This window comes from Chaetodon trifascialis, chromosome 19, assembly GCF_039877785.1.
Source record: "Chaetodon trifascialis isolate fChaTrf1 chromosome 19, fChaTrf1.hap1, whole genome shotgun sequence".
Taxonomy (NCBI): Eukaryota; Metazoa; Chordata; class Actinopteri; order Chaetodontiformes; family Chaetodontidae; genus Chaetodon; species Chaetodon trifascialis.
The window spans coordinates 24504395-24530121 of record NC_092074.1 but is presented as its reverse complement, the minus strand read 5'-3'; the positions used below and the strand labels follow the sequence as shown (position 1 = coordinate 24530121).

Here is a 25727-nt window from a genome sequence, read left to right as displayed (position 1 = left end):
GAAATTAAATAATGTTGTTAGAAATCAAAGATCTATATCTTTACAACATGTGCCTATGTGCAACATTTCAACCTCTCTGGGCCTTCTTCAGGCAAAGGCACAACTGAATAAACAAAACTTCCACATATGCTTGCAGACCGGCAGAGAGAAGTTGTCCCTGAATCGAGTTCCCACAGCACTCGATTTTTAATCTCCCATGTGATTTAGGTTTGACTTTCCTAATGTTGCTTGAGTTGCAACTTCATCATTCAATATTGACATGTTGTCTACTTTTGGCACTTTTGGTGTCTCAGGCAGCTGCTATAGACTGTTTAGAATGTTTCTGTCCTTAATTTCCTTTCCTGAAAGTTTGAATTTGGCTGACATGCTTCCTTGAATCCAGCAGTTGGCAAAATAGATTCAGCCTGAGTTGCTATCTCTTGAGTGAGTGAAGGCCAATGCTCCAGCTGTTGAACAGTTGCAGACATTCTCATCTAGCAACTGACCACCATGCCCTCTTTTTCTGTTGTTAGTCTGATTGCTTCTGGGCTTTTAGAAGTGAAAAAAATCCATTATTCTTTGCATTATCTCTACAAAGTCTGCAGTGCCTAATCTAAACTACCACCCTGTGGAACTCATACACATTCTGATGAAGTGTTTTGAGGACCAGTTCTGCACATGCATCAAAGACAACATTCCAGCCAGCCTGGACCCTCACCAGTTTGTATTCAGAGCCAACAGATCCACAGAGGATGCCATCTGCACTGCCCTCCATGCAGTTTTCACACACCTTGAAATGAACAACACCTACATGAAAATGCTGTTTCTTGATTTCAGTTTAATCCAGTGATTTTTATTCAGTATTTTGGCGGCATCACACATCGTCAATCCAACCAGCAAACACAATAGACAGGAGAGAACTGAAGGATAAAAAGACAACAGAATGATGGTCTGATGTGAACATTTTTCACTGTCTGCCACTGTTGCATTTTTTTATCTGCCAGTCCCAAATTTTATGTGCCACTTTATCAATCTATGCTCTAAATGGAGGAATAACATTTAAATAATTTCCACATCATTGTCATTCAATGCTCAAAAGATTTACACAGAGAGATTACATGCATTGTTAATTCATTGTGGAAGTTGGAATTTGTTTGTACAATATAATAGGCTGAAAATTATACATGACTCTCTGATGTAGAGACACAGACATCAGAATCAGACTCGTCCTCAGTCCTGCTGCCTTTTGACTTCTCCATGAATCACGGTGACCATACACTGACCAGGGAGTAGCAGCAGCAGTGTTTTTTTGCATGTTCATTTTTGGCTAAACCACTGTGGGGCTCAAATCAGTGTCAGAATTTCAACGTGAATACACACACAGTGGGATAGCATCCTCTCCCTATAGAAATACTATTAGGCTAGTAGATGATTGAATGGAGTCCTTTTTTCACACACACAGTCATGACTACTACGCATTGTGCATTATGTGTCATACTCCTCTCTCTCACACACACATGCACACACACACATACACACGCAGATACACCAAGGCAAACTCTGTACACTTTCCTGAGTTGTACTAAAACAGCACGTTAGTCTACCCGGACCACCACAGTCAACACATCAGCAGCAGATCAAATGTTACTTAGACCACAGAGAGTGAAATCATGAAACAGTAGATGAGACCACACAAAAAATGAGAAAGTAAGCACAATTTCCAAATTGACCCTGTTTGACCCTAAAATATGTTAAAACTCACCATTGACATTTTCAAAAGAGAACAGTCCATCACTTGTTATCGAACCAATCTTGATACTCACCAAGTGATTGTAGGTGCCAATGTTAATCTTTTAATCAAGCATTAGATAGATATTCAAACAAACCATAGGCCCTTACTGAATCACCAGAAGTGATAACCACATTCATGGGTACACAAACTAAGTTTGATCCATCATATAAACATTTACATTCAGATATTTACAGGTATGCAGCTTTGTCAAACAAAACATCATATCCCTCCCCAATACTTCAAATAGTTACGCAATGGAGTTATTTTTAATATAATTATAATATAGTCATAATTCTATTGAACCTCCTTCATAGATTAGCTATAGAAAAAAAAACAACCAGAAACTGGACTATTGAATTAGCAGTTATCACAGAGGATCGAGCAGAAGCAGAAGCACGGGTACATTCCTCCTCAATCTGTGCAAGATGTGGTCTTTTGCAATTTAAAACATTACACAGATTACACGTATCAAAGAAAAAGCTTTGCAAAAAGGCACAAACTAATTGGAAGTGAATTATGAGCTGAAGCCTGAAGTGGCTCCTGGCAGTTATTCTGTAACGACTGGATGATATTATGTTTCCAAGGGGCTGCTGAATGGTGGCTATGATGTAAATAATAATAATTATTATAAAAATGTATCTACAAAGCAGTGTCTTTGTTAGATTCCCTTTCAGCTAAATGTTTCAAGAAAATTAACAACAAAGGAACATTCAGGAGGTGTTTAGGAGGGAGGAACTTTATCCATTATAGAAGAGAGTTAAGCTCCCTGGAAACACCTGGTACCCTCAGAAGCAATGTTCCCTCTAATTTTTCATGTGTCTGGGCAGACACACAAGCTCCTTGAGCACACTGAGGACCACTGTGAGCAACATCAGATGTGCCCACTGTGGCCACACACCAGTATGACACCTGTTCAAAACCTTGGATCATAGCAAGTTGCATGGCTTATTCAAAGAATCAAATTACAGCAGCAATTTTCATTGGATAACTTTTAATATAATTGATTTGGCCCACTTGAAATGAAAATGCTTTAACCACAGGATTCCTGCTTTGGCCTGGCTGAGGGTCATGTTCGGGAAGAAATGACACATATACACTTTTCAGACATAAAATTTTGTTCACATTAAAACATTCACATTTTGCACAATGACGTGTGCTGTAGCTTGTGATACAGTGTAAATTCCTGTAACTCTCTGTATGTAAAATATCTAATTACTCAGTTTTTTATTAGCATTTCTACTACCAATCAGGGTTTGCTCTAGGATTTTTTGAAACTGTGGGGGAGGGCTTCAGCGTCGTCACTCCCATCCCTCATATTTAACAATATGTTAAATTATTATTTTTAAAAAATGTAAATTAAATAAATGTCACTAGAATATGCACAAATCTGGCTTAAATTTTACCTTATTGTTCACGTCTGTCCTTCTCGCTTCTCCAATGCTTGTACACTTCGTCCAGGTTGATGACTTCCTCTGCTTCTTGCTTTGACTTTCTGCGCATCAGCTGGTCCAAATGTGCCACTTCAAGACGATTTCTGGATGCTGTTTTGATATGATTCATTAAACTAAATCCTCTTTCACAATCTGCACTGGAAGCTTGAAATGTAGCACAAATATCCACAAGCTGTGAGATCTCCTTTAGCTCCTCACATCTAAGTGCTGCAGCAACCATATCTGAGAATGTGCTGATTGACCCCTGTTTAAGTTTTTGCTTCAGTATGTACTTGAATTCAGCATATTGACTGTTAATGGCCTCCATAGACTGTGGGAGGTGGAGAATGGCCTCATACTTCTTTGCCAGTGTGGCAATGTCTGCTGATCCATAGTAAAAACTGATGTTTGAGCTCAATGCTTCAATGTCAAATGCAGACCACTCCTTTAATTCATCCTCTGGAAAACGAGCACCCATGTGATCACAGAGCTTAGTAATGAAAAGAGTAATCTCACCAGTATTTAGACAATCAGCTGATGAGGTCCCCATTGCCTCTTTGACATGGTCACTCCACTGTACATCCTTCTCCCTCAAGTATTGGGAACGCAACTTCTCAATCTTTGCTCTCGCAAAGCAGTGTCCTTCCATCACAGTCAGGTTGTGTCTTTGTAAAGTGAGGCAGAGTTGTGCCAGCTCACCCAAAACATCTCCCAGAGCAGTGACAATAACCTTGAACTTTGAATCACTCAGCTTTTTGTAGCAGTACTTTGCCACTTGATCTCTGTTATCGGTGAATTCTCTTTTGCAGAATTCTTGAAGCACAGTGTAGTTCCTCAGAACAGCATTGACAGCTTGGTGCCGCGACAGCCATCGCACTTCGTTCAGAGGCCTGAATGACAGTGTATCTTCTTCATCAAGAATCTTTGCTAGGTCCTCCATTTTGCCCCTCTTCACAGTGGACCGAGAGAAAGTGGAACACACAGTTCTAAGAAGAGTTTCCACATCTCGTATCAAAGGTACATTTTTCCAGGCATCATCAATGCCCAAGTCCTCCCTATGAGCCACACAATGTTGTTCAGTTAGGTGTGGTATTTGGCGCTTTAACAAAACCGCAACTCTGTTGTGTTTTCCTAGCATTACTGAGGCACCATCGGAGGTCAACATCACCATTCTCTGCATGTCCAGTCCATGTTTGGAGTAAAACTGAGTTATTGCCTGCACAATATCCTGAGCAGTGCAAGCTGTCAGTTGGATGATGCCACCAAACACAGTTTTATGGTTAACATCACTTTCCTCCCTGTATTTAATATATAGGACTAGCATTTTGTGTACTGATACGTCTGTGCTCTCATCTACTATCAGGGTATGCCAGGATGCATTTTTAACACTGCACATAGTCTCATTCTGCACTATTTCATTGATTGAGTTCACAAAGGCATAGTTTTTACTTCGCCAGCTTTCTGGTATACTTACATACTTTGCCATGTGATCGTGGATTTGTTTAACTGACAGCACTGATGCATTCATTTTGATAGCAAGTAAAATATTGTCAATGAGAACTTTAACTTGCTTGGGGTCAGATTTTGCTTTGTGTGACAACTCGTTCTTTTTCTCTCTGTCTTTTGCGCTCTCCCACAATAATGTACCGATCCCCTGTCCCATCTTGAGTCTTCGTACAATTCCAACAGCTTTCAAATGACATTTCTGCTGAATATGACGCTTGAGGTAGTCCAACCTCCATTCAGTCCACATTTTTCGCTCTGAAAACTCACTTGCTACTTTGGCTTCGCTGCATGTTTTGCAGAGTACTTTTCTCACTCGAAAATGAAAAAATCTCACCCAGTTTCATCGCTTGTTCTTCTATTTGCACGTACTCCGACAGCCATTCCATCTTAAAAAAAAATGCATTTCTTTTTCACTTTGGCTTGATGAGTGGATGTGTTGCTGCCCGTTCATTTCGCCATGATAAGGGGTTAGCGTTTGTTGTTAGCTCGCTAACCTGCACGGCGCGTATGGGCAGGGCACATATGCAAGCATTGTCAATGCTATGATTGGCTGCGTAGCATAACTGAACCGTATCGTACCATTGGCTTGGGCACCTGTTGCTCACTGAGTTACATTGCAAAATGGTACAGAAAACAATATTATTGGTCTAATTAATTATATTATATCAGGTGTAAAATCAGACATTATTTAATACGTTTCTGTTGAATTTTATTTTTTTGCGCAGCATAGATTTTCTTGTGCGCTGAGTATGTGGTAGCGGTGCACAATTGCGCAGACGCGCAGCTTAGAGGGAACATTGCTCAGAAGGATCTTGAACTTTACAATCTCATATCCAAAATGCTATGTAAAATGTAAATAGAAAAAGAATGATGATTTGCAAAACATTGAAATACCATACTTAATCTAAAACAGCGCAAATTTGGTATCAAATTTGATCAAAATTCTCCCTTTGGTAAACTGGATAAACTGGTTAAAATGGTTGATGTGTATCAAATGGACAACTGTCCGTTTGTGTTCAGCAGTCATTCACAGGTCCCTCCTGATGTTTCAGGAAGCGGATCAAACCTCCAGGCAGCGGTAACTTCTTCAGATGTCGACGTTGAACCAGCTGCAGAATCTGCAACCTGCAGAGCTGCAGCAGTGGCCGTGGAGGAGCTAAAAACAGGACAAACTAGTAACATCACTGGAAATCTACTTAAACTGGATACTACAACACAAACGGGTAAAGTCCCAAGAAAAGTATGTGACAAACTGGTAATATAGCTGGAAATCTATGGGGTACAAAACAAAGTCAGGGAAGACCGATGGTTTGAAAGAGGAGTGGAAACTGGAAAGACCGTCATTGAACAGAGGAGGTGGTCTAAGACACCACATATCAGCCACTTGCGATGCAATCCTGAGATATCTCCCCAGGCAGCTTAACAGCCATTCACACCAGGACTCACATGACCCTACTGAGGCACATGATGGGTGGGTGGGTCAACAATCCACCCATTCTCACCAATCATCATCTATTGTGCCATCTACATCTTGACTCATGTTGCCCTAATGACTCGCATACTGTAATGGTGGGCAGAGCTATGATCCTGCAAGAGGACAAATACCTGGAACGCTACACCAGTCATAGAACTGAAGAAGCCTTTTGGAGGATGAGAGGCGAAACTTCTTCTAGAACCACAATAAAGCCCAGTTGCCTTTGGAAGCACTTAGAAATATGGGGCAAAAAGTTAACATAATTGGAAAACTACAAGGCAATCTGGTAACATCACTGGAAAACAACAAGGCAAACTTGCAAAGACACAGCAACTACAGGACAGACTGTGAAACTCACTAGAAATCTCGAAAACAAACTGGTAAATTTACAGGGAAAGAGAAAGACAAACTGATAACTGCTAAATCAAACTGCTAAACTATGCGACAAACTGGTGGTGTCACTGGAAATCTGCAAGAGAAGATGATACCATCATTGGGAAACTACAAGACAATCTACAAGACAGTCTTGCAACGTCACTGGGAAAATACAATGAAACTAATAATTTCTTTCAAAATCTTCAAAAAAAGGGGTAACATAACTGGAAATTTACCAGACCAACTAGTAACATTAAGTCTTTACTAACATGTTTACTGGGGGGGCTACCTGATCAATTATCAGTGTATAATCAGTTGACTCACCTGCCTTGTCCTTGATGACACTCCACTCGTGGTAACTATTCAAGTGTTCCATCAGTCTGGAGCAGAGATGCACATGACCAACATAGTCCAACAGTACATCAATGATTGGCCCCGCCCACCGACAAATACTTGGGACTGAGATCATCTCACAGAACTGTCATTAAAACAAAGAACTGTCAATCAATCACAGAACTGTCATTAAAACAAAGAACTGTCAATCAATCACAGAACTGTCATTAAAACAAAGAACTGTCAATCAATCACAGAACTGTCATTAAAATAAAGAACTGTCAATCACAGACCTGTGGATCAACCTAGTACTGTCAATCAATCACTGAAGTGGCAGTAAGAAGACAATCAATGTTGTCAATCAATGGCAGAAGCCACATATATGTATATATACTCACTTTACTGATCAAACTTTATGAGACTTATTTATCAGAGTTTCTCTAAAAGTAAAATAAAGTTGTGTTCAACTGAAAACATTTAAACTTTTTGTTAACAACTGACTTCACTTCCCATGATTCTGTTCTGTAGCTCTATTTTAAATCATTTTAAACAGACTTAGGTCACCTGAACACCTCTCATTTGTTGTGTCTCTGGCAGGACACTGTCAGAGTTGCGTAGATGATCCCTCTCTGATCTGGTGGTTTTGATTGGTGGATGAGGTTGGCTGCCATAGACACAGTCGAAGCACGAGAGGGCGTAGCCTCCGTGGTCCAGCAGATACTTGAACATGGGCAGGTACTTCATAGAGAACATGTAGATGGCGGGGAAGGTGGTGGGGTGTGTGGGGATGCAAGCATTGATGTCAGCCCCGTGCTCCACCAGCAAGGTGACGGTCTGGATGCAGCCCATTCTTGCTGCCACCATCAGCGGCCTGAACAGGTCCAGGTTTGGGTTGGCGCCAGCTGCCAGCAGCATGCGCACAGCATCGATGTTGTTGTTGATGACAGAGAAATATAGCACCGTGCTGCGTCGGTCCTCGTATAGGTTTGAACGTTCTTTAGACAGCTGAGCATTGACATCGAAGCCCACTTTAATCAGACCCTCAAGGACATCATCACGGTTACGCTCAGCAGCAAGGTGGAGCGGACTGATGCCGGTACGTCGGATTCTGGCTTTACTAGTGGCCGGGATCAACATGGAGACAATGCTGGAAACACGAAACATCACTGGAATTAGACCAGACTGGCATAACCCTAGCGCCTCTTCAAAAGGAACGAATATTTAATTGAAACATGTTTGGATTCAGAGACCCACAATGTTCAGTTCTGATTAGTTGATTAGTCCCTCACAGTAGAGAGACTAACCCTCTCACAGTAGAAGAGTGAATCAAGTGTGAAGACTGGCATAACCCTAACCCCCCTTCACAATGTTCAGTGTTCAGTTCTGATTGGTTGATTGGTCTCTCTACTGTGAGAGACTAATCAACATTTATAAGGTTGTTTATGTTTATTGTTTTAATATTTCTTGTTTATAAGGAACCACAAAATGTATTATTTAGTACAATTCAATTTAATATTGCTGACAGGTTTATTTGTAACTTTCTTGTCATTCCTTTATACAAATTCAATGTTAATACAAATTTGAAGGCAGTCTCAGAGATCCACTAGGGTTCTCTTGTTAAAATGAGATAGACATTGGTCATTGTGCCTACGTTTCACTTCCTCTCTGGGCCGCGATGTGAAGTGGCAAGAACCCATTCTTTCCAGGTTTGTTGGCATCAGCATTCTGAGAAAGGAGGAGCTCCACAGTTTCTTCATGTCCATTTTTAGCAGCTTCATACAGAGCGGTTGCTCCGTCAGCAGCCTGACTGTTAATGTCTGCACCTGCGGGGAGACAGGGAAAGGTCAGGGTTCAATGTTCAGGTAGAGGAAGGGTTAGGGCTTAGCTTTTCAGGGGAACAAGAACTTTTTCAGGAACTCAGGAACTTTACCTGTGTTTCAACCGGAGGAACCAGTGACTAAATTCTGTTCCTGTAAGGTAGTACTAGTTGTAAAGGTAGTTCCTGTCTGTGCTGTGGTTTTCTGCCGGTTTTTGCAGGCAAAATTAAGTGCAGTTGAATAAAACTGATCTTTAGCCAAACAAAACTTGGGTTAGCTCACAATGATCAGTTAGTTTTGTGTGAACAGTTTGAGGCTAAATTCAGATGAACAATCCTCATGTACTATGTTTGAGGAGGGTGGGAAGCTGCTCTCTCTGAGCTGCAGTAAATAGCAGTAAGATTCTGTTGGTGAATAGCAGTCACAGTAGTAATAGAGCAAGATAAACCATCTACTTTATGTACCATGTTTGAGGAGGAAGCGCAGGGAGGCAAGCTGCCCACTCTGAGCGGCAGTAAACAGTGGTGAGATGCCGTACATGTTGGTGAGGTTGTGTTTGGCTCCAGCCTTCAGCAGCATTTCACAGATCTCTATGTTGTTTCGATACACAGCTTCCTGCAGGGCAGTCCAACCCTGAAAACAATGAGTGTTCACTGCCGCACCATGATTCAATAATGCCGCCACCATTGCAGCACTGTTCCTCTCACAGGCTACAAAGGAAGAAAGATTTGATTAGTGACAAGCCATCCAAAACACTGCAGCTGAGTCTATAAAAGAAACATCAAAAACAACTCACTATCTCCTCCAGCCACTGACTCCCTGAATTACAATTTATATAAAAAAAATTTTTTACTATGGGTTTAATTTTTATTCTTTAAATCTCTAAGCACAGAGAATGAAGGTCTCTAATTAGCTGTCAGGTATCATGTGGTCTGTTCAAATGTAGTTCAGATCAACAGTGAATCACTATTGCATCAGAGTCCAACATATTTGGTGTCAAGAAATTCAATGTCACCTGAATTTAGGCGTCAGGATCAGTACTTTAATCAGGTGATAGCCCGAGTTTAGGTTTTGGGATCAGGATTGGTAACCACTTGGTGCCTAATTGGTTTTGTTCTCTGCCGAGAAACTTTCCAATAAAGACCAAGCTCTGTTTGAAACATCTCAGATAAATCTGAGCACCAAAACAACTTAAACCAACAAGACCTAAGAATAGTAGACAACTGATTTTTATTAACAAAAAAGGCCCTGAAAATGATCAACACCCATGGCTCCTGTTATCATCCAGAGTTTAAAAGCAGAGACCTTTTCCTCCTTCAGTAAACTCAGTGAACTGTGGTTCTGAAGTTGTTTTGTGTTCTTGCCAATCAGTTTGATGGGATGCTCACATCACTTCCTGTCAGTTTTACCTTTGAAGAGCGGAGTCTCTCGTTCATAATTTGCGAGGTCAGGATCAGCTCCATTTTCCAACAGCACCTGAACACACTGCAGATGGTCTTTGCTGACAGCGACCAGCAGCGCAGACTCACCACGCTCAGTTCGCTTGTTGATCATCCCTGGCTGAGCTGAGGGACAAGACAACAGGACTTCTTTTTTCTGGACAGTGAGGTCTGTGTGTGTGTGTGTGTGTGTGTGTGTGTGTGTGTGTGTGTGTGTGTGTGTGTGTGTGTGTGTAAGCTTTATATCTACCTTTCAGAAGTACTCTCAGACAGGTGTCCTGGCCGTACCACGCCGCCTGGTGAGTGGCGAGCCAGCCTGGTTTACTCGGCAGCATCAGGTTTGTTCCCGGGCGCATTGCCAATGCTTTCACTCTGCTCACATCACCAACATGGATTGCTTTGAAAAGAGGCTCCTCCTCCCTGCAGGGAAAATTCCCATCAGCCACCTGTTCCATCTGACTGTTTCTATCTGATACGAGGCTAAAACGCTCATAGGTTGTGTTTTAAATGACTCATCCCAGCTGACGGATGTTTGTTTACAGCTGTCAGTCTACAGTATTATTCATCATACATTAATTATTTGGAGGAATAAAGTAAGTCTTTATTCTCAGGCTTGACTCACTCTTCTGGTTCTGGAACTATGTGGACCATACTGCCGTCAGCTCTGCGATACACCATCATCCTCTTCCCAGAACCTGTTATGAAGTGACTGATTGTCCCATCAAAGGTCTTCCTGTCACAACCCCAACAAAACAACAGCCAATCAAAGCACAGATAAAAACGGCCCTACGACAGTAACAAGAAAAAAAGTGCATACAATAAAAAACTGTAGAAAACGTATTATCATTGTCATCCCTCACATCCTTTTATGATACCTTGAAAAGTGTCACATTTTGCATTTGCTAAAAAAGGAATTAGATTTGATTTACCAGCCGACTGCAGGAATTGTTGGTTGTGCATTTAATGATTGTGGCTCAGTCATCCACTGATCACAGGGTTGGTGGTTCAATTCCCAGCTTCTCCTGTCAACATGTCCAAGTGTCCCCAGATGGTCAGACCAACTTGGTAGCTAGTGCCATCAGTGTGTGTGTGTGTGTGTGTGTGTGTGTGTGTGTGTGTGTGTGTGTGTGCCCATGTATTCCTCACGTTGTGGGAAAATAAATCTGTTTACACAGTCACAGTGTAGGGACTCACTTTCTTTATGGAGACAAAGCTCAAGTCCCTCTAATGTAAATCATTAGATTTAAGGTGAAGACTGATGTTAAGGTTAGGTTAAGGTTAGGGTTATAGTCAGGCAAGTAGTGCTTATGGTCAGGATAAGTCTCCAGGAAATTAATGTAAGTCTATGTAATGTCCCCAAAAATGATGGAAACACAACTGTGTGTGTGTGTGTGTGTGTGTGTGTATGTGAGAGAGAGAGATGCTGACTGTAAAACACTTCATGTTTTATATCTGCGGCCTTTTCCTTTAACCATCTTCTCTGTTGCTGTAAGTTTGGGGCGACCTTGAGTTTTTGACATGTGATCTCTTTGCGTCCTTCACAACGTCAGTCACAAATAAATCATTTTATATATTAATAATCGTTTTAATAGGACCACTGTCACCAATAAACATCTGTCGTTTAGAGAATCCCTGTCTCCCTATCGTGGTGACTCCTCTGCATGTCGACAAAATGCCAGCACAGATAGAAGGAATTTCACAGGAGAAGAAAGTTAGTGACACGATTTGAATCATTTTCCTAAAAGTTGGATCAAACATCGCGTTGGACAAATGTCTTCCTCTGAGACCCTTCATAAACGTCAGCTGTGCTTTAAACACCATCCGCTCTGTTTCAGCGCTCCTGTCCTGCCATCATCTCATTCCCCTCACCTGCTTTCCCCAGGCCATTTTAGTTTAGCTGATTATTATGGGATTCATGCAGGCAAGGTAATTCACTCACCACCTGCTCTCCAGCACTCCTAACTCTTGTTTTGGTCAACCTGCCTGTTTCTGTCATGCTTTGAGGTTTTTGCCTGCCACTCACCTGGAGACATTACACTCTGTCTGTAGATCTGATCTGAGATCTGGAGAGGACTCTGCCAGAGGAGTTATTGTTAGAAAGCCTGTTGTGTCCTCTTGTGGTGGACTGAGACACTGTTTTAATGCCCTGTTATCAGCAAGTACAAGCAGATGGACATTGAAGGTCTTTTCCTCTTCTAATTCATCCCGTTTGTGTGGATAACGCTGCAGAGAGTTACCCTGCTGTTATCATACGTCAGTGTTTTCTTGTAGGAGGCAGATGTTTGGTAGTGCCATGCTGTCCAAATCTTTCTTTGATCCATGACCGAGTCGTATGAAGCAAGCTTTATTTCTTAACTTTTATCTTCTGTCTCTGCATGAGTCCTATTTGTAATTCATATATCTGTATTCCTTCATCCTTATGTCACAGACCACAAAGTTAATGTGCCTCAATAGTAAATCACAGTAATAATCTCCCCTAGGGGGGACTTCCGGTATGGCGGCGTGATAGGCGGTTGGGTGTCCCGCTCCTCCGTAAAATCTTGTTAAATTTCCTACAATAAACTAAACTACTTGATACCGAAAGGAAGTTTACAGGGTCGCTGAAAACCCCCCATGGCGTCTACACTTGGCAGGCAGGGTAAAGGCCGCGGCAAACCCTCTCAGTCCAAAATTGAATTCACTCCGGCTAAACAGAGCGGTGAGGCAACAGCTAATGCCGGCGCCATGACGGAGGAAGAAGCTAACGAGTCCACAGATGGAAAAACCAATCCCCAACAAATTCTTGAAGCCATCAAGGATTTAAAAACTGACTTTTGTAGCAGGTTTGATGGAGTCCTGACGGCAATTGAAGGAATGAGAAAAGAAGTGAGTGAATGCTTGGAACGAGTTAAGGGTGCAGAAACTCGCATCTCCGAAACAGAGGATACTGTTTTTAGCCTTGTAGCTAAGGTTCGTAGCCTCGAAAACCAAAATAAAGAAATGCAGGACAAGATTGTCGACCTTGAAGCAAGATCCAGAAGGTCTAATCTAAGGCTGGTAAACCTCCCAGAGGGTGCGGAGGGCAGTGACGCCTGCTCTTTCCTCGAGGCTTGGATCCCGGAGGCCCTGGGCATAATTTCACCGAATTCGAGGCTAACCATTGAGAGAGCTCACCGAGTCGGACCGAGGAATGACCCGGCCGCATCCCCAAGAACTCTGATTATGAAGTTTCTGAACGACAGAGACAAGATGCTGGTTCTGAAGGAGCTCCGGAACAGAAAGGAGATATTCTACAAGGACAGAGCAGTACGGTTCTACCCCGATCTGGCGGCCGGGATGCACAAGAAACACAAGGCTTTCGACTCCGTGAGACAGAAGCTCCGCAACATGGGGATAAGAAACGGCATTCGGTACCCTGCAAAGTTACTGCTAACCCACAAGGGCAACACACGCTCTTTTGATAAACCAGCGGATGTGGAGGACTTCATACAACGCATTCAAGAGGAGGAAAGACAGGCTAAGTAACTGTGCCAGGCTGACAAACTGATCAGCTGACTAGCATAACAACGCCGGTGCTAATGTAAACAGAACATGGGCAGTCAAGTAACGCTAAACATTTCTTTTATCAAAGTTACTTTTGGTAATTTTTGCACTAGATCTACCTGACGTGTCTGAATCAATACTACACGCCTGTATGTTTGTTTAAGTTTAAAACTCGTTGCAATGTTTTGATAGGAAATGTCACTTGCGCAGACTGTAAACTGAAAGTGAATTTCAATGGGGGGCTAACCTGGCCACTATTATGTACGGTTTAAGATTCTCATTTTCATTACAAGACACCCTGTTTGGGTATAGTCAACTGCTAACACGTAATTACTTTAAAACGTTCAAAAGCATAATCTATACGGTTCATAAGAGATTGGTTTAATACAGTGTGAGCAGTCAAGCCTACACTTGGACTCAACTTCCCAGGAAGCAACTGGTGCTATATACAGTTTTTGCTTCCACTTCTGGCTGAATAATTTACTGCATAATTGCATAACCTCATTATTATTACTGATTGAGTATATATTTTTCTGTTGTTACTTTCACTATTCACTTATTTACTTTTCATCATCAGGGCATATATGAGAACTTGGTTAAACTTAACTATTCATCAGCCATCTGCCAGTTAATAATTTTCTTATTATTCTTTTATGCATTTTTACACGGTAAAGTAAAAGCATTGTGAGTTATATGTAATGTCACTTCTGGGGTGATCTAGATATTACACTTAGCTCCCTTTGTAAATTTATTTAAAAAAAAAAAAAAAAAAGTGAGAGTTTAGTTTTATTTTCTTAACACACAAACGGAGGGAGAGACCACATTAGAGATGGAGTTGAGAGCAACGTTTGACTATTCCTCCCTCGTTGTGGAATGGTCGCTAAGTCTACTGGAGTGTCCAAGAGGGTGGGGGTGGGACACCTGGGTTCTGGGACACCGGGTTTTTGTTGGGGGTTCACAATGTTCTTTTGTATTGTTGTTCTGGCGGGATAAAGGTACCTTTTTACATTATATCATGAGTAATTCATCCACAGTTAACTGCTATGCCCAGTGGGTTAGAAATTAAATTCACATCCTGGAACTGCAGAGGGTTGCAAAAACTTAAAAAAGTGAAACAAGTAATGGGGAGACTAAAGGATATGCAGTCTAAAATTATTTTTCTTCAAGAAACACATCTGGCAATGAAGGAAGATCTAAGGATCAAGAGGAGATGGCGGGGAGTGGTGTATTCAGCACCTTTCACTACCCAAGCGAGAGGGGTCATGACGCTTGTGCATGCGTCCATTCCATTGAATGTCACAAAGGTGATATCAGATAAATTGGGCAGATTTCTGATAATCCAGGGTACCCTTTTCACTGAATGTCTCAACTTGGTCAATATTTATGCCCCAAACCAGGACGACCCCAATTTTTTTAACAACTTGTTTCTTACTTTGTCAACACTTAATGGGAATTACATTATTGCGGGAGATTTTAATTGTCGCTTGATCCAAATAAAGACAGATCAACATATGTAGACGCAACCCATACTAAAAGTAGAACAACTATCCATCAATTCATCAAGGAACTAAACCTGAGGGACGTATGGAGAGATAGGAACCCTGACTCAACAGTGTACTCATGCTTTTCCGGAACTCATAATACGTATTCAAGAATAGACTACTTTCTAGTCTCTGCTAGTTTAATGTATAAAATTAAGGACTGCAACTATAACAGTATTTTAATTTCGGACCATGCCACAAACAATCTGGTTTATGTAGACTCAGGACAGCAACGTGACCCCCCCAAATGGAAATTTCAGCAAAAATGGCTTCAGGACTCAGATTTAATAAGCTTCCTTGGAAAACAAATAGATGAATACTTCTCGATTAATACATATGAAACATCTGCAAGCACGAGATGGGAGGCGTTCAAGGCCTTTCTTAGAGGTCAGATAATCAATTTCACAAGTTCTAAATCTAGAAAAGCCAAACAAAAAATATTATTATTAGAGGCAAAAATTAAAACGATGGAAGACATTTATTTCAACAACCCATGTCCTAAGATTCATCAGGACCTGTTGCTTTTGAGAGCACAATATAACGAAACTTCAGCATCCAAAGCTGCTGCTAACCTATTGAAACTTAAACAATGCATCTTTGACCAAGGGGAAAAACCGGGGAAAATCCTAGCTTGGCGCATAAAACAATATCAAATTGAAAGGTCTATCACCATTCTTAAAAATGATAAGGGGGAACCTATCACAGACCCTGTTGCCATAAATGATAAATTCAGAGATTTTTATGAGAAACTCTACAGTTCTGAAGTAAACGGTGGGCTAATAGACCATAACTCATTTTCATTCTTAAACAAACTTAATTTCCCACAAATAGAGGAATGTGAAAGATCATCATTAGGAGCAAACTTGACATTGGATGAGATCTCGTTAGCAATAAGATGTATGAATTCTGGAAAGGCAGCAGGTCCTGATGGTCTACCCATCGAAATCTATAAAAAATTTGAATCAAAACTTAGAACACCCCTCCTTGAAATGTTTTCAGAATCTCTTCAAAAGGGGATACTCCCCCCCTCCCTGAGGGGTGCCCTGATTACCCTGCTCCCGAAGCCCGGCAAACCTAATGATAAATGTGAAAATATGAGACCAATTAGTCTTTTGAATTCAGACCTCAAGATACTCTGTAAAGTTTTGGCTAAAAGATTGGAATCTATATTACCAGGTCTAATAATGGAGGATCAAAATGGTTTTATGATTGGCCGGCAGGGTTTTCATAACGTGAGAAGAGTCTTGAACATTTTGCATGATCAGAGAGGGGCATCAGACACAGCCTTCTTGGCACTAGATGCTGAGAAGGCTTTCGACAGGGTGGAGTGGACTTATCTATTCGAAACTATCAGACGCTTTGGCCTGGGGGAGGGCTTTTGTAAGTGGGTTAAACTTTTGTATAATGTTCCCTATGCAGAAATTATTACTAACAACAACATTTCAAAACCGATAAAGATCAATAGAGGCTGTAGACAAGGTTGCCCCCTGTCCCCCTTACTATTTATAATTGCAGTTGAACCATTTGCCATTGCTGTGAGAGAGCATAACTTGATAACAGGTATAAGGACGGGAGAAATTGACCATCGTATAGCCCTTTATGCTGACGATATTATTCTTTTTCTTAGAAAATTGGATAGATCTATCCCGTCCCTTCTAGACTTAATTAAGACATTTGGCAAAATTTCGGGCTATAAAATTAATAACTCAAAATCCTCCATAATGCTTCTCAACTCGGTGGAAAGAACTAATCCACCCATCCCTGCTCGCCATTTTAGAACAGTGGATTCTTTCACTTACTTGGGTATCCAAATCACCCCTGAATTAGAAAATATAGTGAATGTTAACTACAGCCCAGTGATTACATCTATTTCTAAAGCAGTCGAAAGATGGTCTGTCCTCCCTATCTCTCTCATTGGTAGAATCAGTATACTTAAAATGAACATTCTCCCCAAACTCCTATATATATTTCAAAATATCCCCCTGCCACCTCCATCAGACTTTTTCCCCAGAATGAAAAAACTATTCAATAACTTCTTATGGAACAAAAAGCGCCCCAGACTTCGTTTATCTCTTCTATACTTACCCTACGACAGAGGAGGGTTACAATGCCCTAATATGTTATGGTACTACTGGGCAGTCCAGCTAAGGACGCTTATGTTTTACTTTACCACAGATAGACCCTTGCTATGGAGGGATATTGAGTCACACTCTATAAAGCTCCCATTTCCGTCCTTCTTATACTCAGATGAACCTAAAAAACTCAAAAAGTTTTCTTCTAATCCTTTTGTCCAAAACATGATAGGGGTCTGGCGAGAAGTCAGGAACTATCTAAGAGATTCCCCTCCACTCTCCTGCTTCAGTCCAATCTGGGGCAATAACTTTTTCAGCCCAGGAAAAGCAGATGCAGGTTTTAAACTGTGGGCAGATAGAGGGGTGAAACAAATAAAAGACATTTATGGTGACAATGGAAATATTTTAACATTCGAGGAGCTGATCAGAAAATATAACATCCCTCGCAAACACTTTTTCAAGTACCTTCAACTAAGGAGTTTTATCAGAGCAAACCAAAATCATTACATGTCCTGCCCGCCCTTGACCCTATTGGAGAAAACTCTTATAAAAAACCCTTTGGGAAAGGGCATCATTTCTGAATTTTATGATTTACTGAAAACCTTCTCACCTGAGTCTTCTGACTCAAAATTTAATGCATGGAAATCGGACATACAGGAGGAATTAACATTGGAACAATGGCGCAGGGCATGCAAAGCAGCCCAGACAAGGACGGGCAACACTACAATATAACTGGCTAATGAGGGTGTATATCACTCCAGAAAAACTAAACAAATTTAATGTGAATATCCCGGATACTTGCAATAGGTGTGGTGTAAATAAGGGCACTTTTTTCACTGTATATGGCAGTGTCCAAGAGTGGGTGAGTTTTGGGAGGAGGTTAGGTTAACTGTGCAGGAGATCCTTTCGATCAGATTACAGCTAGACCCCAAACTTTTCCTACTTGGCCTATACCCAGATGCTCATAATATAAAACGTCATGAAAACATTTTTTTAAACATATGTTTACTACAAGCGAAGAGGATAATAGCTTTAACATGGAAAAATATAGGTAAGCCAGGCATTGCCATGTGGTTTAGGGAATTATCTTCTTGCTTACCTCTGGAAAAAATTTCTTACATTCTTTAGGACAAACAGGAGATATTTCAAAAAGTGTGGGGTCAATTTATCCAATACACTAAAAACAATGATCTATCTCATCTACTGAATGAACCTGGAACAGAATGAATATACCTTCTGCATATCTTTGTTCCTTCATCCTTTAACCACTAGACTGTACGGCTTTAATATTTGAGTGATCTCATGATCTTATACCTTTACTGAAACATCCTATTAACCGCCATGTTCTTGTTCTGTTTCTTTACCTGTTTGTTTTTTTTTGTTTTTTTTGTCTCATCCTGTTTGTATTGTTATAGTGACCATATGTGTACAATAGGGGAATAATTTAATCCACTGTTTTAATGTTTTTTGCTTTAATGATTGTCCCTGTCCTACAAGAATTTACACTACATGTTGACATACTGTCACTACTGTGTCACACTGTTAGTTCTTTGTTTTTCTGAAAATTCAATAAAGATATTGTTGAAAAAAAATAATCTCCCCTGGACTCACATCTGTATCAATCACTTGGACCAGTATCATACTCAAGTATAACCAAGACACATTCTTTTAACACATGGAGGAGGAAAATGTGTGTGTGTGTGTGTGTGTGTGTGTGTGTGTGTGTGTGTGTGTGTGTGTGTGTGTGTGTGTGTGTGGTGACATACGGATCAGGAGGTCTTTCACGAGGAGGATTGGGAGAACTGTAGTGCACAGTGGTCTCGGCAGGAGGTGGTTTATGGGAACTGTCATTTGTAGGTGGATTATGTGAGCTGTGGCTGGGTTGGTTGGTGTTTCTGGCTGCAGGGTTCAGCCTGTTGCTGTCACGTCGGTGAGGAGGTGTGGCGGTGGCAGCAGCAGTGTTGCCATTGCTGATGTTGCACTGTGTGTCGGTCAGACTGCGCTCAATGGCCACTTGCAGCAGTTCATCATCACTCAGGTTACTGTAGAAAGAATAATCCTCAAAGGCCAGACTGGGAGCTGCTGATCCAGAGTGAGAGATGCTGGCTGCCGCCATGATGGAGCTGTGATGAGTTTACTGCCTGAAATAAACAGTCAGGAAGAACTAGTGTTCAATCAGGGTCAAACAGTGGCAGATTTTAAATAACTACAAGTTGGAATTCATATTTTTTGGTATATGATGTTGTACTTGAGTGCATCTCAAGCAGCTCAGAAAACTCAAACCCAACTCAAAAAGCTCAATATAAATGCATCCAAGACACATCACAGTGTGCAACAGCAAATACATTTTGAAAAGACACTGGCTCTGACTGAGCTGTAATGAACTGTGCAGCCTGTTGAGGGTGGTAAAACATCTCATACTGTTTGTCTGGTTTCATTTCTTAGGTGTGTTTCTTTGATTAACCAGTGAGCCAGCTGATCTTTGACCTAGTGACACCAGTATGTGTCCTGATACAGAAAATCTACAAGCTAACTCAGCAGAACAGCAGAACTGTTACATAAACAGCTGCAAACTGCTAGTAAAACATGAACATCTAGACAGCAGCAGGGAGATTATACAAGTCTGCTGAGGGAAAATATCAAAGTAGACTTTTTAAAGACAGCAGCACTGACAGTAAAACTACAATCAGTAGCAAAACCAGAATGTGACTGAAGATGAAAACCACTCACCTCTTGTTTGTCTGTAAATCTGTCCCCCCCGATTTAATACTTGTCCATGTGTTTTATCTGTCTGTCCTGAAGTCAGTCTGTATTGGAGGCTACACATGACACTATGTAGACACCGCTGGGGGGTGGAGTTGGAGGGGGTAGGTTACTTAAAGTTTATTTTAAGGACCTGCAGTCTGAGCTTGTTGACCATCTGAACTATGCTGACTGAATACTGACTCTAATTTTATCTGAACCTCTGACTTAAGTGTTTTAAAACACTTTAAACACACACACACAAAAAAAGATAAAAAAGCTAAAATTAATAGCTATTATGAGTTAATTTTTAATCTATCCACGGTTAATATATAATCTGCCCTGGGTTAACCTATACTCTTTCCAAAATTAATCTGTGATATACCTAAACTCAATCTGCAATCTGGCCCCAGGTTGATCCCAGAGGTGTGCCAATTTAGTATGAGATCTGTATGTCACAGATAACTGCCAGGTCATTCCAGATTTAATCCAAGATCTTTCTCAAATTAATCTGTAATTTGCCCATTGTTGATATCTGGCCTGTCCAAGATCTATCTGTGATCTGACCCCAGGTACTCCCTGATCTTTCTCAAATGAATACCCAGTCTCTTTGGTTAATCCCATGACTTTCTGGAGTTGATCTTTCAAGGATGAATCCCAGATATTACTTACATTAAACTCAATTTTGACAGAGTTAATCCAATGTCATCCCAAATTTATCTGAGAAATGCCCAAGGTTAATTCCAGACCTATCTCAGGTTAATCCTCAATAAATCCCAGATATCTCCCAGATATATCCTGGGTAACTCTTAGATCTGTCCAGATTTAATCCAAAATCTGTGCAAAATCCACCCAAAGTCTGTTTGTGATTAATCCCAGGTGATTCTAAAAATCTATAAATTAGTATGTAATCTGTCCTGAGTTAATTTGTGATATGTTGAAGGTTAGTATGTGGACTTTCTCTGGTTAATCTCAGATCTACACAAAGTCAATCTCAGATCTGTCCAAGATTAATACCAGATCTGTCCAGGGTCAATCTGTATTCTAATCTGATTCAATGAGTCAAAAGCAGTTTAAAGCAGTTTATATACCAACATATACTGATCCACTCAGACATTCTGCATCTCTGCCACTTCTCCAGGCCCCATCATTGTATTTCTTACTGGTCCACCAGACTCCCTCAGACTTTTCAACCTACCCCAGACACCCAACTCCCTCTTCCACCTGGTCACTGGTTTCCACTTTCCCCTCATTGGCCCTGCAGTCACATCCCTTCAACTGCTCATCCCCGCACACCTGTGTCTCATTTCCCAGAGACCGTCAGTACTAGCCTCTTGTCCCCTGTCAGTACTAAATTGTCTTCATTACTATGTGCCATTGCTTTTGACCATGTTACCTGTAACCTGTAGCCTGTTCCTGTCTGCCTGCCTGATTTTCTGCCTGGTCCACAGACGTACAATTCTTTGCCAAACCCCTTCGGATAAATTTTGCCTGTTCCTACAACCTTCCTGTTGCCAACCTATAGTCCTCCTCCCTTTTTTGGCCAGAATTCACCAGACCTGAATGAAATATCTGGCCTAAGATGGACCCAGCAGCCTGAGTCGCACCTGCTAACCTCCAGCCCACACCACAGTCAGGTAACTATACATCTCCCCCAATATTCAGGCAAACCTCCAGTCAGTGGTCTCCACCAACACCCAGCTAGATCTTTCAGATCTCCAGTTGGCCGTTGATGCCAACATCCAGCCAAGTTTTCACTGTCCTCCTACTCAGCACTCCAGGAGCAGAAACTTATTGTGTTTGAGCTCTTTTGTTTTTGTTTTTTTCTGCTGCTCCGGCTCATTTTGCTGTGAGCTGGATGAAACTTGGACCGACCACTAGAAATCATATGTAAATATTTCCCAAGGAATATGTTCCCAATCAGCCAAATGGTGGCTCTGTAATTAAGTCCCAAAAATGTAAATAGAAAAAACAACAGGACTGAGATACGTATTTCTATGCAAATGAGCAAGACCGGTGGAAAAACATGGACATCAGCAAATACACTTTGTAAGGGGTGGGGCTTAGCAGGAAATTGGCCACTACTCATTCACAATTGGTCCAATCATCATGAATGTGGGTTCGTGTCTTCAGGCTGTGATTGGGAACTGATCCACTGAAGCTTTTTAAGACCCCCACAAACGTGTAAAACCCAGCTGGCAGAGTTTCACCAGCTGAGTGGACATATGTCCAAAGGACAGGGTTTAGGTGTGAATGCTCTAGAGGAAAGTGGTCACCAAATCTGTATTGATTATGGATTGGTGCACATGGTTGTGGCCTTTCACAAGTTCAGTCCTAGCTGAAGATGCCTTTGAGTGATCCTGATCAGACTCTGTGGAGACGTCCTCCTGATCATTCACAGCGAGTTTCATACAGATCTGATGACAAAGGACAAACAGCTGAACTTGGAGTTCACAGTTACTGAAATGCCTCAGATTTGTGGTGATGACACCAGCATGTGATTGGTCTCAGTCCTTCGTTAAAGAGAATTAAACGAGCGGAAGTGACTCTACTCACCTTGTTGAAGCCTGAAAGCTGCTTCCTTCTGTTGAGCAAAAAGGGGCTTTAAGATGGAATTATTCTCATTTTGTTACACCCTGAACTAAAACAGTCACTAACTGCGTGATTTACCAGTCCACTGCTAAACTCAACAAATCAGGTGACTAGATGTAACCTAGTTAAACTGTGTGTGTGTGTGTGTGTGTGTGTGTGTGTGTGTGTGCGCGCATTATTTTTAGATTCAGCTGCTAGGTTAAAGTTAGCAAGCAAGGTCAGAGCTGAGTGGCATGAAGTTTCACTTTTAAAGTAAAACTTTATTAAACAACAAGCAGGTAAAACAGTAAAGAGTAAACAAAGCTGGTTGTTTGAGTCAAAGTCAAATCTAAAATTCTACTGCAACATCCACTGACCAGTTCACGATACAACTGTATATATTGTTGGTACTGACTGTGTGTATACTTTGTACATTATATACAGTCTATATGAAACTGTTTTTAATGTGCACTGAAGAGACTCTGAAGAGGTTCAGTTGTGCTTCACAAAGCAGCAGAGCCATACCTCTAACGTGCAGCTATGTTTGCCTCTGTGTCATCATATCCATCCAGCCTAGACAGACAGTGATGAGGTAGGTCGAAGACATCCAGCGTGGGGTTGGATCCAGTCTCCAGTAGCATCTCGGCAGCCTCCAGGTTCCCGGTATAGGTGGAGAAATAGAGTGTCATGCTCCACTGGTTCTCGCGCTGGAGCATTTCTTCAACAGCTTGGAAAACAATGGCGTTCAAGTCAGATTCAATTAGCAGCTTCTTGATACATGCCTGTTCTTCACTGCAGCGATGTACAGAGGACTGATGCCAAACTCTGACCCTGCTGGTCAACAGGATCAGCATTAGCTTGATTCTGGAAATAGAAAGATAGCTGTCAGGTAAAGTCTGGGATAAAACATGTGGTTATCAGTGCCACACTTAGCAGTGAGGCTGATTGCGGTTGTGCATTATGTCCAAAGCTCTGTCAGTGCTCTGTGTGCTGTGTTTTGCAGGTCACCTGTAATCTCCTCCTTCCATCATTCAGTCGATTTCTTGCACCTGCTGGCTGGTCTTTAAAAAGCCCTGGAAAGCTCTACCGTGTCATTTTTGAGTTCTGGTGGTAGTCCGCTGGCTAATTTCCTACAGCTGGGGTGAGGAACATCCGGTCTCAGGACTGTATGCAGCCTTAAAGACCATTCGATCTGGCCCACAAGGCAATTCATGAATTAAAAAAAAAAGTCAGAAATACAAATGATTATTGTTTTGTTGGATTAAACCGGAGTTAATTTATGGGGACGAGCTCTGTGTGTCAGATATTTTTAAATATTTCCTAGCTGTTTGAAGATGATTGCTGGTTTTTGCATCCTCTCTGCACAATTCAATCTGGACTGAGTCACCACTTGAGGGCTTTGTAGAGGAACTGAAACAGGCCAGTTAGGGGGGGTTCACAGTTTGGGATATCTCAGGGGTCTGTTTAGGGTGTAGTGCAGGTGTCTGGAGGTGAAGAATGTCTCCGCTTGGGGTTTGGGTTTGTTTGAGTGGACTTAGCAGGGGCAGGAGGGGCTGAGGATGATGATGATGTGCTCTGATCAGAGTCTAGAGGAAGGTGGAAACTTCTCTTTGCAGTGATCATCAGACAAATGAATGTAAACACTGTAGACCCCCAGATTCCCCTCAGACATTGCCATGTTGGATCCAGTGGAGAAAGAAACAAATGTTTCGAAAAGTTCCAATCAATCAGATTGATTGAAAATGAATAAGTATTGATATATTTGATTAAAGCTCAGCAGAAGTCTCTTTGACACTGATATCCAGCAGCAGCATTTCACATTAAATCGACAGTTATTGGGCTAGATAACTGCTCTGTGTGTACACAGCAGCAGGTCATTGGAGTTCGACCTCTTTAAATTTGGCAGAACATGCTGGTAAATGTGAGATCGGGGACGGTGGCTGGAAGCCATGGAGGTCAGCAGTGTTTATTTCGCTGTCCTGAAGCCAAAACACTCAAAAACATAGAACTGATGATCTGTTCTGCAGAAGATCCAGAAAACTGACATACATCACAGACACATTTTACTTGTTTGAATGAGGAGGATTTTTCAATATGTCTAATGTGTCTGTGGCACAAGCTGAAGTGAATTTAACCAGCTGAACATTTTGGCATAGATCGATGAAATTTCCACAGTAAAGAGATGCATTTTGCTTTAATTCTGTTTTATCATTTATTCTTTCGGTGCCTGACATAAACAACTGACCTGCTAACATCAGGACATAATATATAACAAAAACATGTCAACATAAATAACGATATACCGCTTTACATAAGATAACAAAACATATATCACAAAAGTATTATTGTCTGTCAATATGTGAAATTTACACATACGAAAAAATATTTAGGTTTTATGAGGGAAAGAATTTTATTTCATTCAATTGTCTGAAACGTGAGTTTCACTGCGTTTATCTGCTGCTGACGGAGACCAACTGACAACTGATGGAGTCATTGAAATGTAAAGGGTTCTTCCTCTGAGGAGCAGGAGGGACACCAGGACATGCGCTGATCATCTGTGGGATCCGTTTAGATCCTGACAGTGAATGCAGTGATTCATAGAGTCTGTGGAAACCAGGGCTGCAGGCTTTTCCTCAAACATGAAGTCCGGCTACGTTCAAGTTCACAACACAGATTTCAGAAAACCGACAGCTTATTTTTGTGTGTTCTTTAGAATAGTTTTGTTTGGGTCTCAGTCCTGGACTGTAGGGTTACGATTAAACTGGACTTTGTGAATGAGTTTAGTCACTGACATCCAGCCGTTTCCATGGAAACCGGTTTAGCTGCTGCAGACTCCAGCTGGCCGCTGGTTCTGGTTCGGTTTCAGGCCCGTTCCGGTCCCTTGGGCTGGGTTAAGCCTCCATCTGCGGCCGGGCCCCTGCAGCCGCAGGTCAGTCGAATACGAAAACTCACATGTCCAGCTTCGGACTGACGGAAGCCGAACAAATCTCCATTCAAATGTCCCTCCAATCTATCGATTCACAAAACAAAACCCCCATTTTAAGCATAAACCGACGGGTTTACTTTAGAAACGTTCCGAGAGATGTTGTAGTAAAATGTGGTTTTTAAAAAAAAATCCAGGAGGCTGTTCATAC

At 41.5% G+C, this 25727-nt stretch overlaps 1 protein-coding gene across 1 annotated transcript; it reads right to left on the bottom strand.

The window, feature by feature from the left end:
• Positions 1 to 5723: 5723 nt before the first annotated feature.
• On the bottom strand, positions 5724 to 19396 carry LOC139347864 (ankyrin repeat and SOCS box protein 2-like). The gene is made up of 9 exons (XM_070987697.1): positions 19047 to 19396; positions 10768 to 10878; positions 10396 to 10565; positions 10116 to 10271; positions 9171 to 9416; positions 8541 to 8712; positions 7454 to 8036; positions 6881 to 7034; positions 5724 to 5863 (listed from the first exon to the last, which is right to left on the bottom strand). Exons 1-9 carry the CDS (start codon positions 19394 to 19396, stop codon positions 5724 to 5726), a joined length of 2082 nt encoding a protein of 693 aa, XP_070843798.1.
• Between the last annotated feature and the right edge of the window lie 6331 nt (positions 19397 to 25727).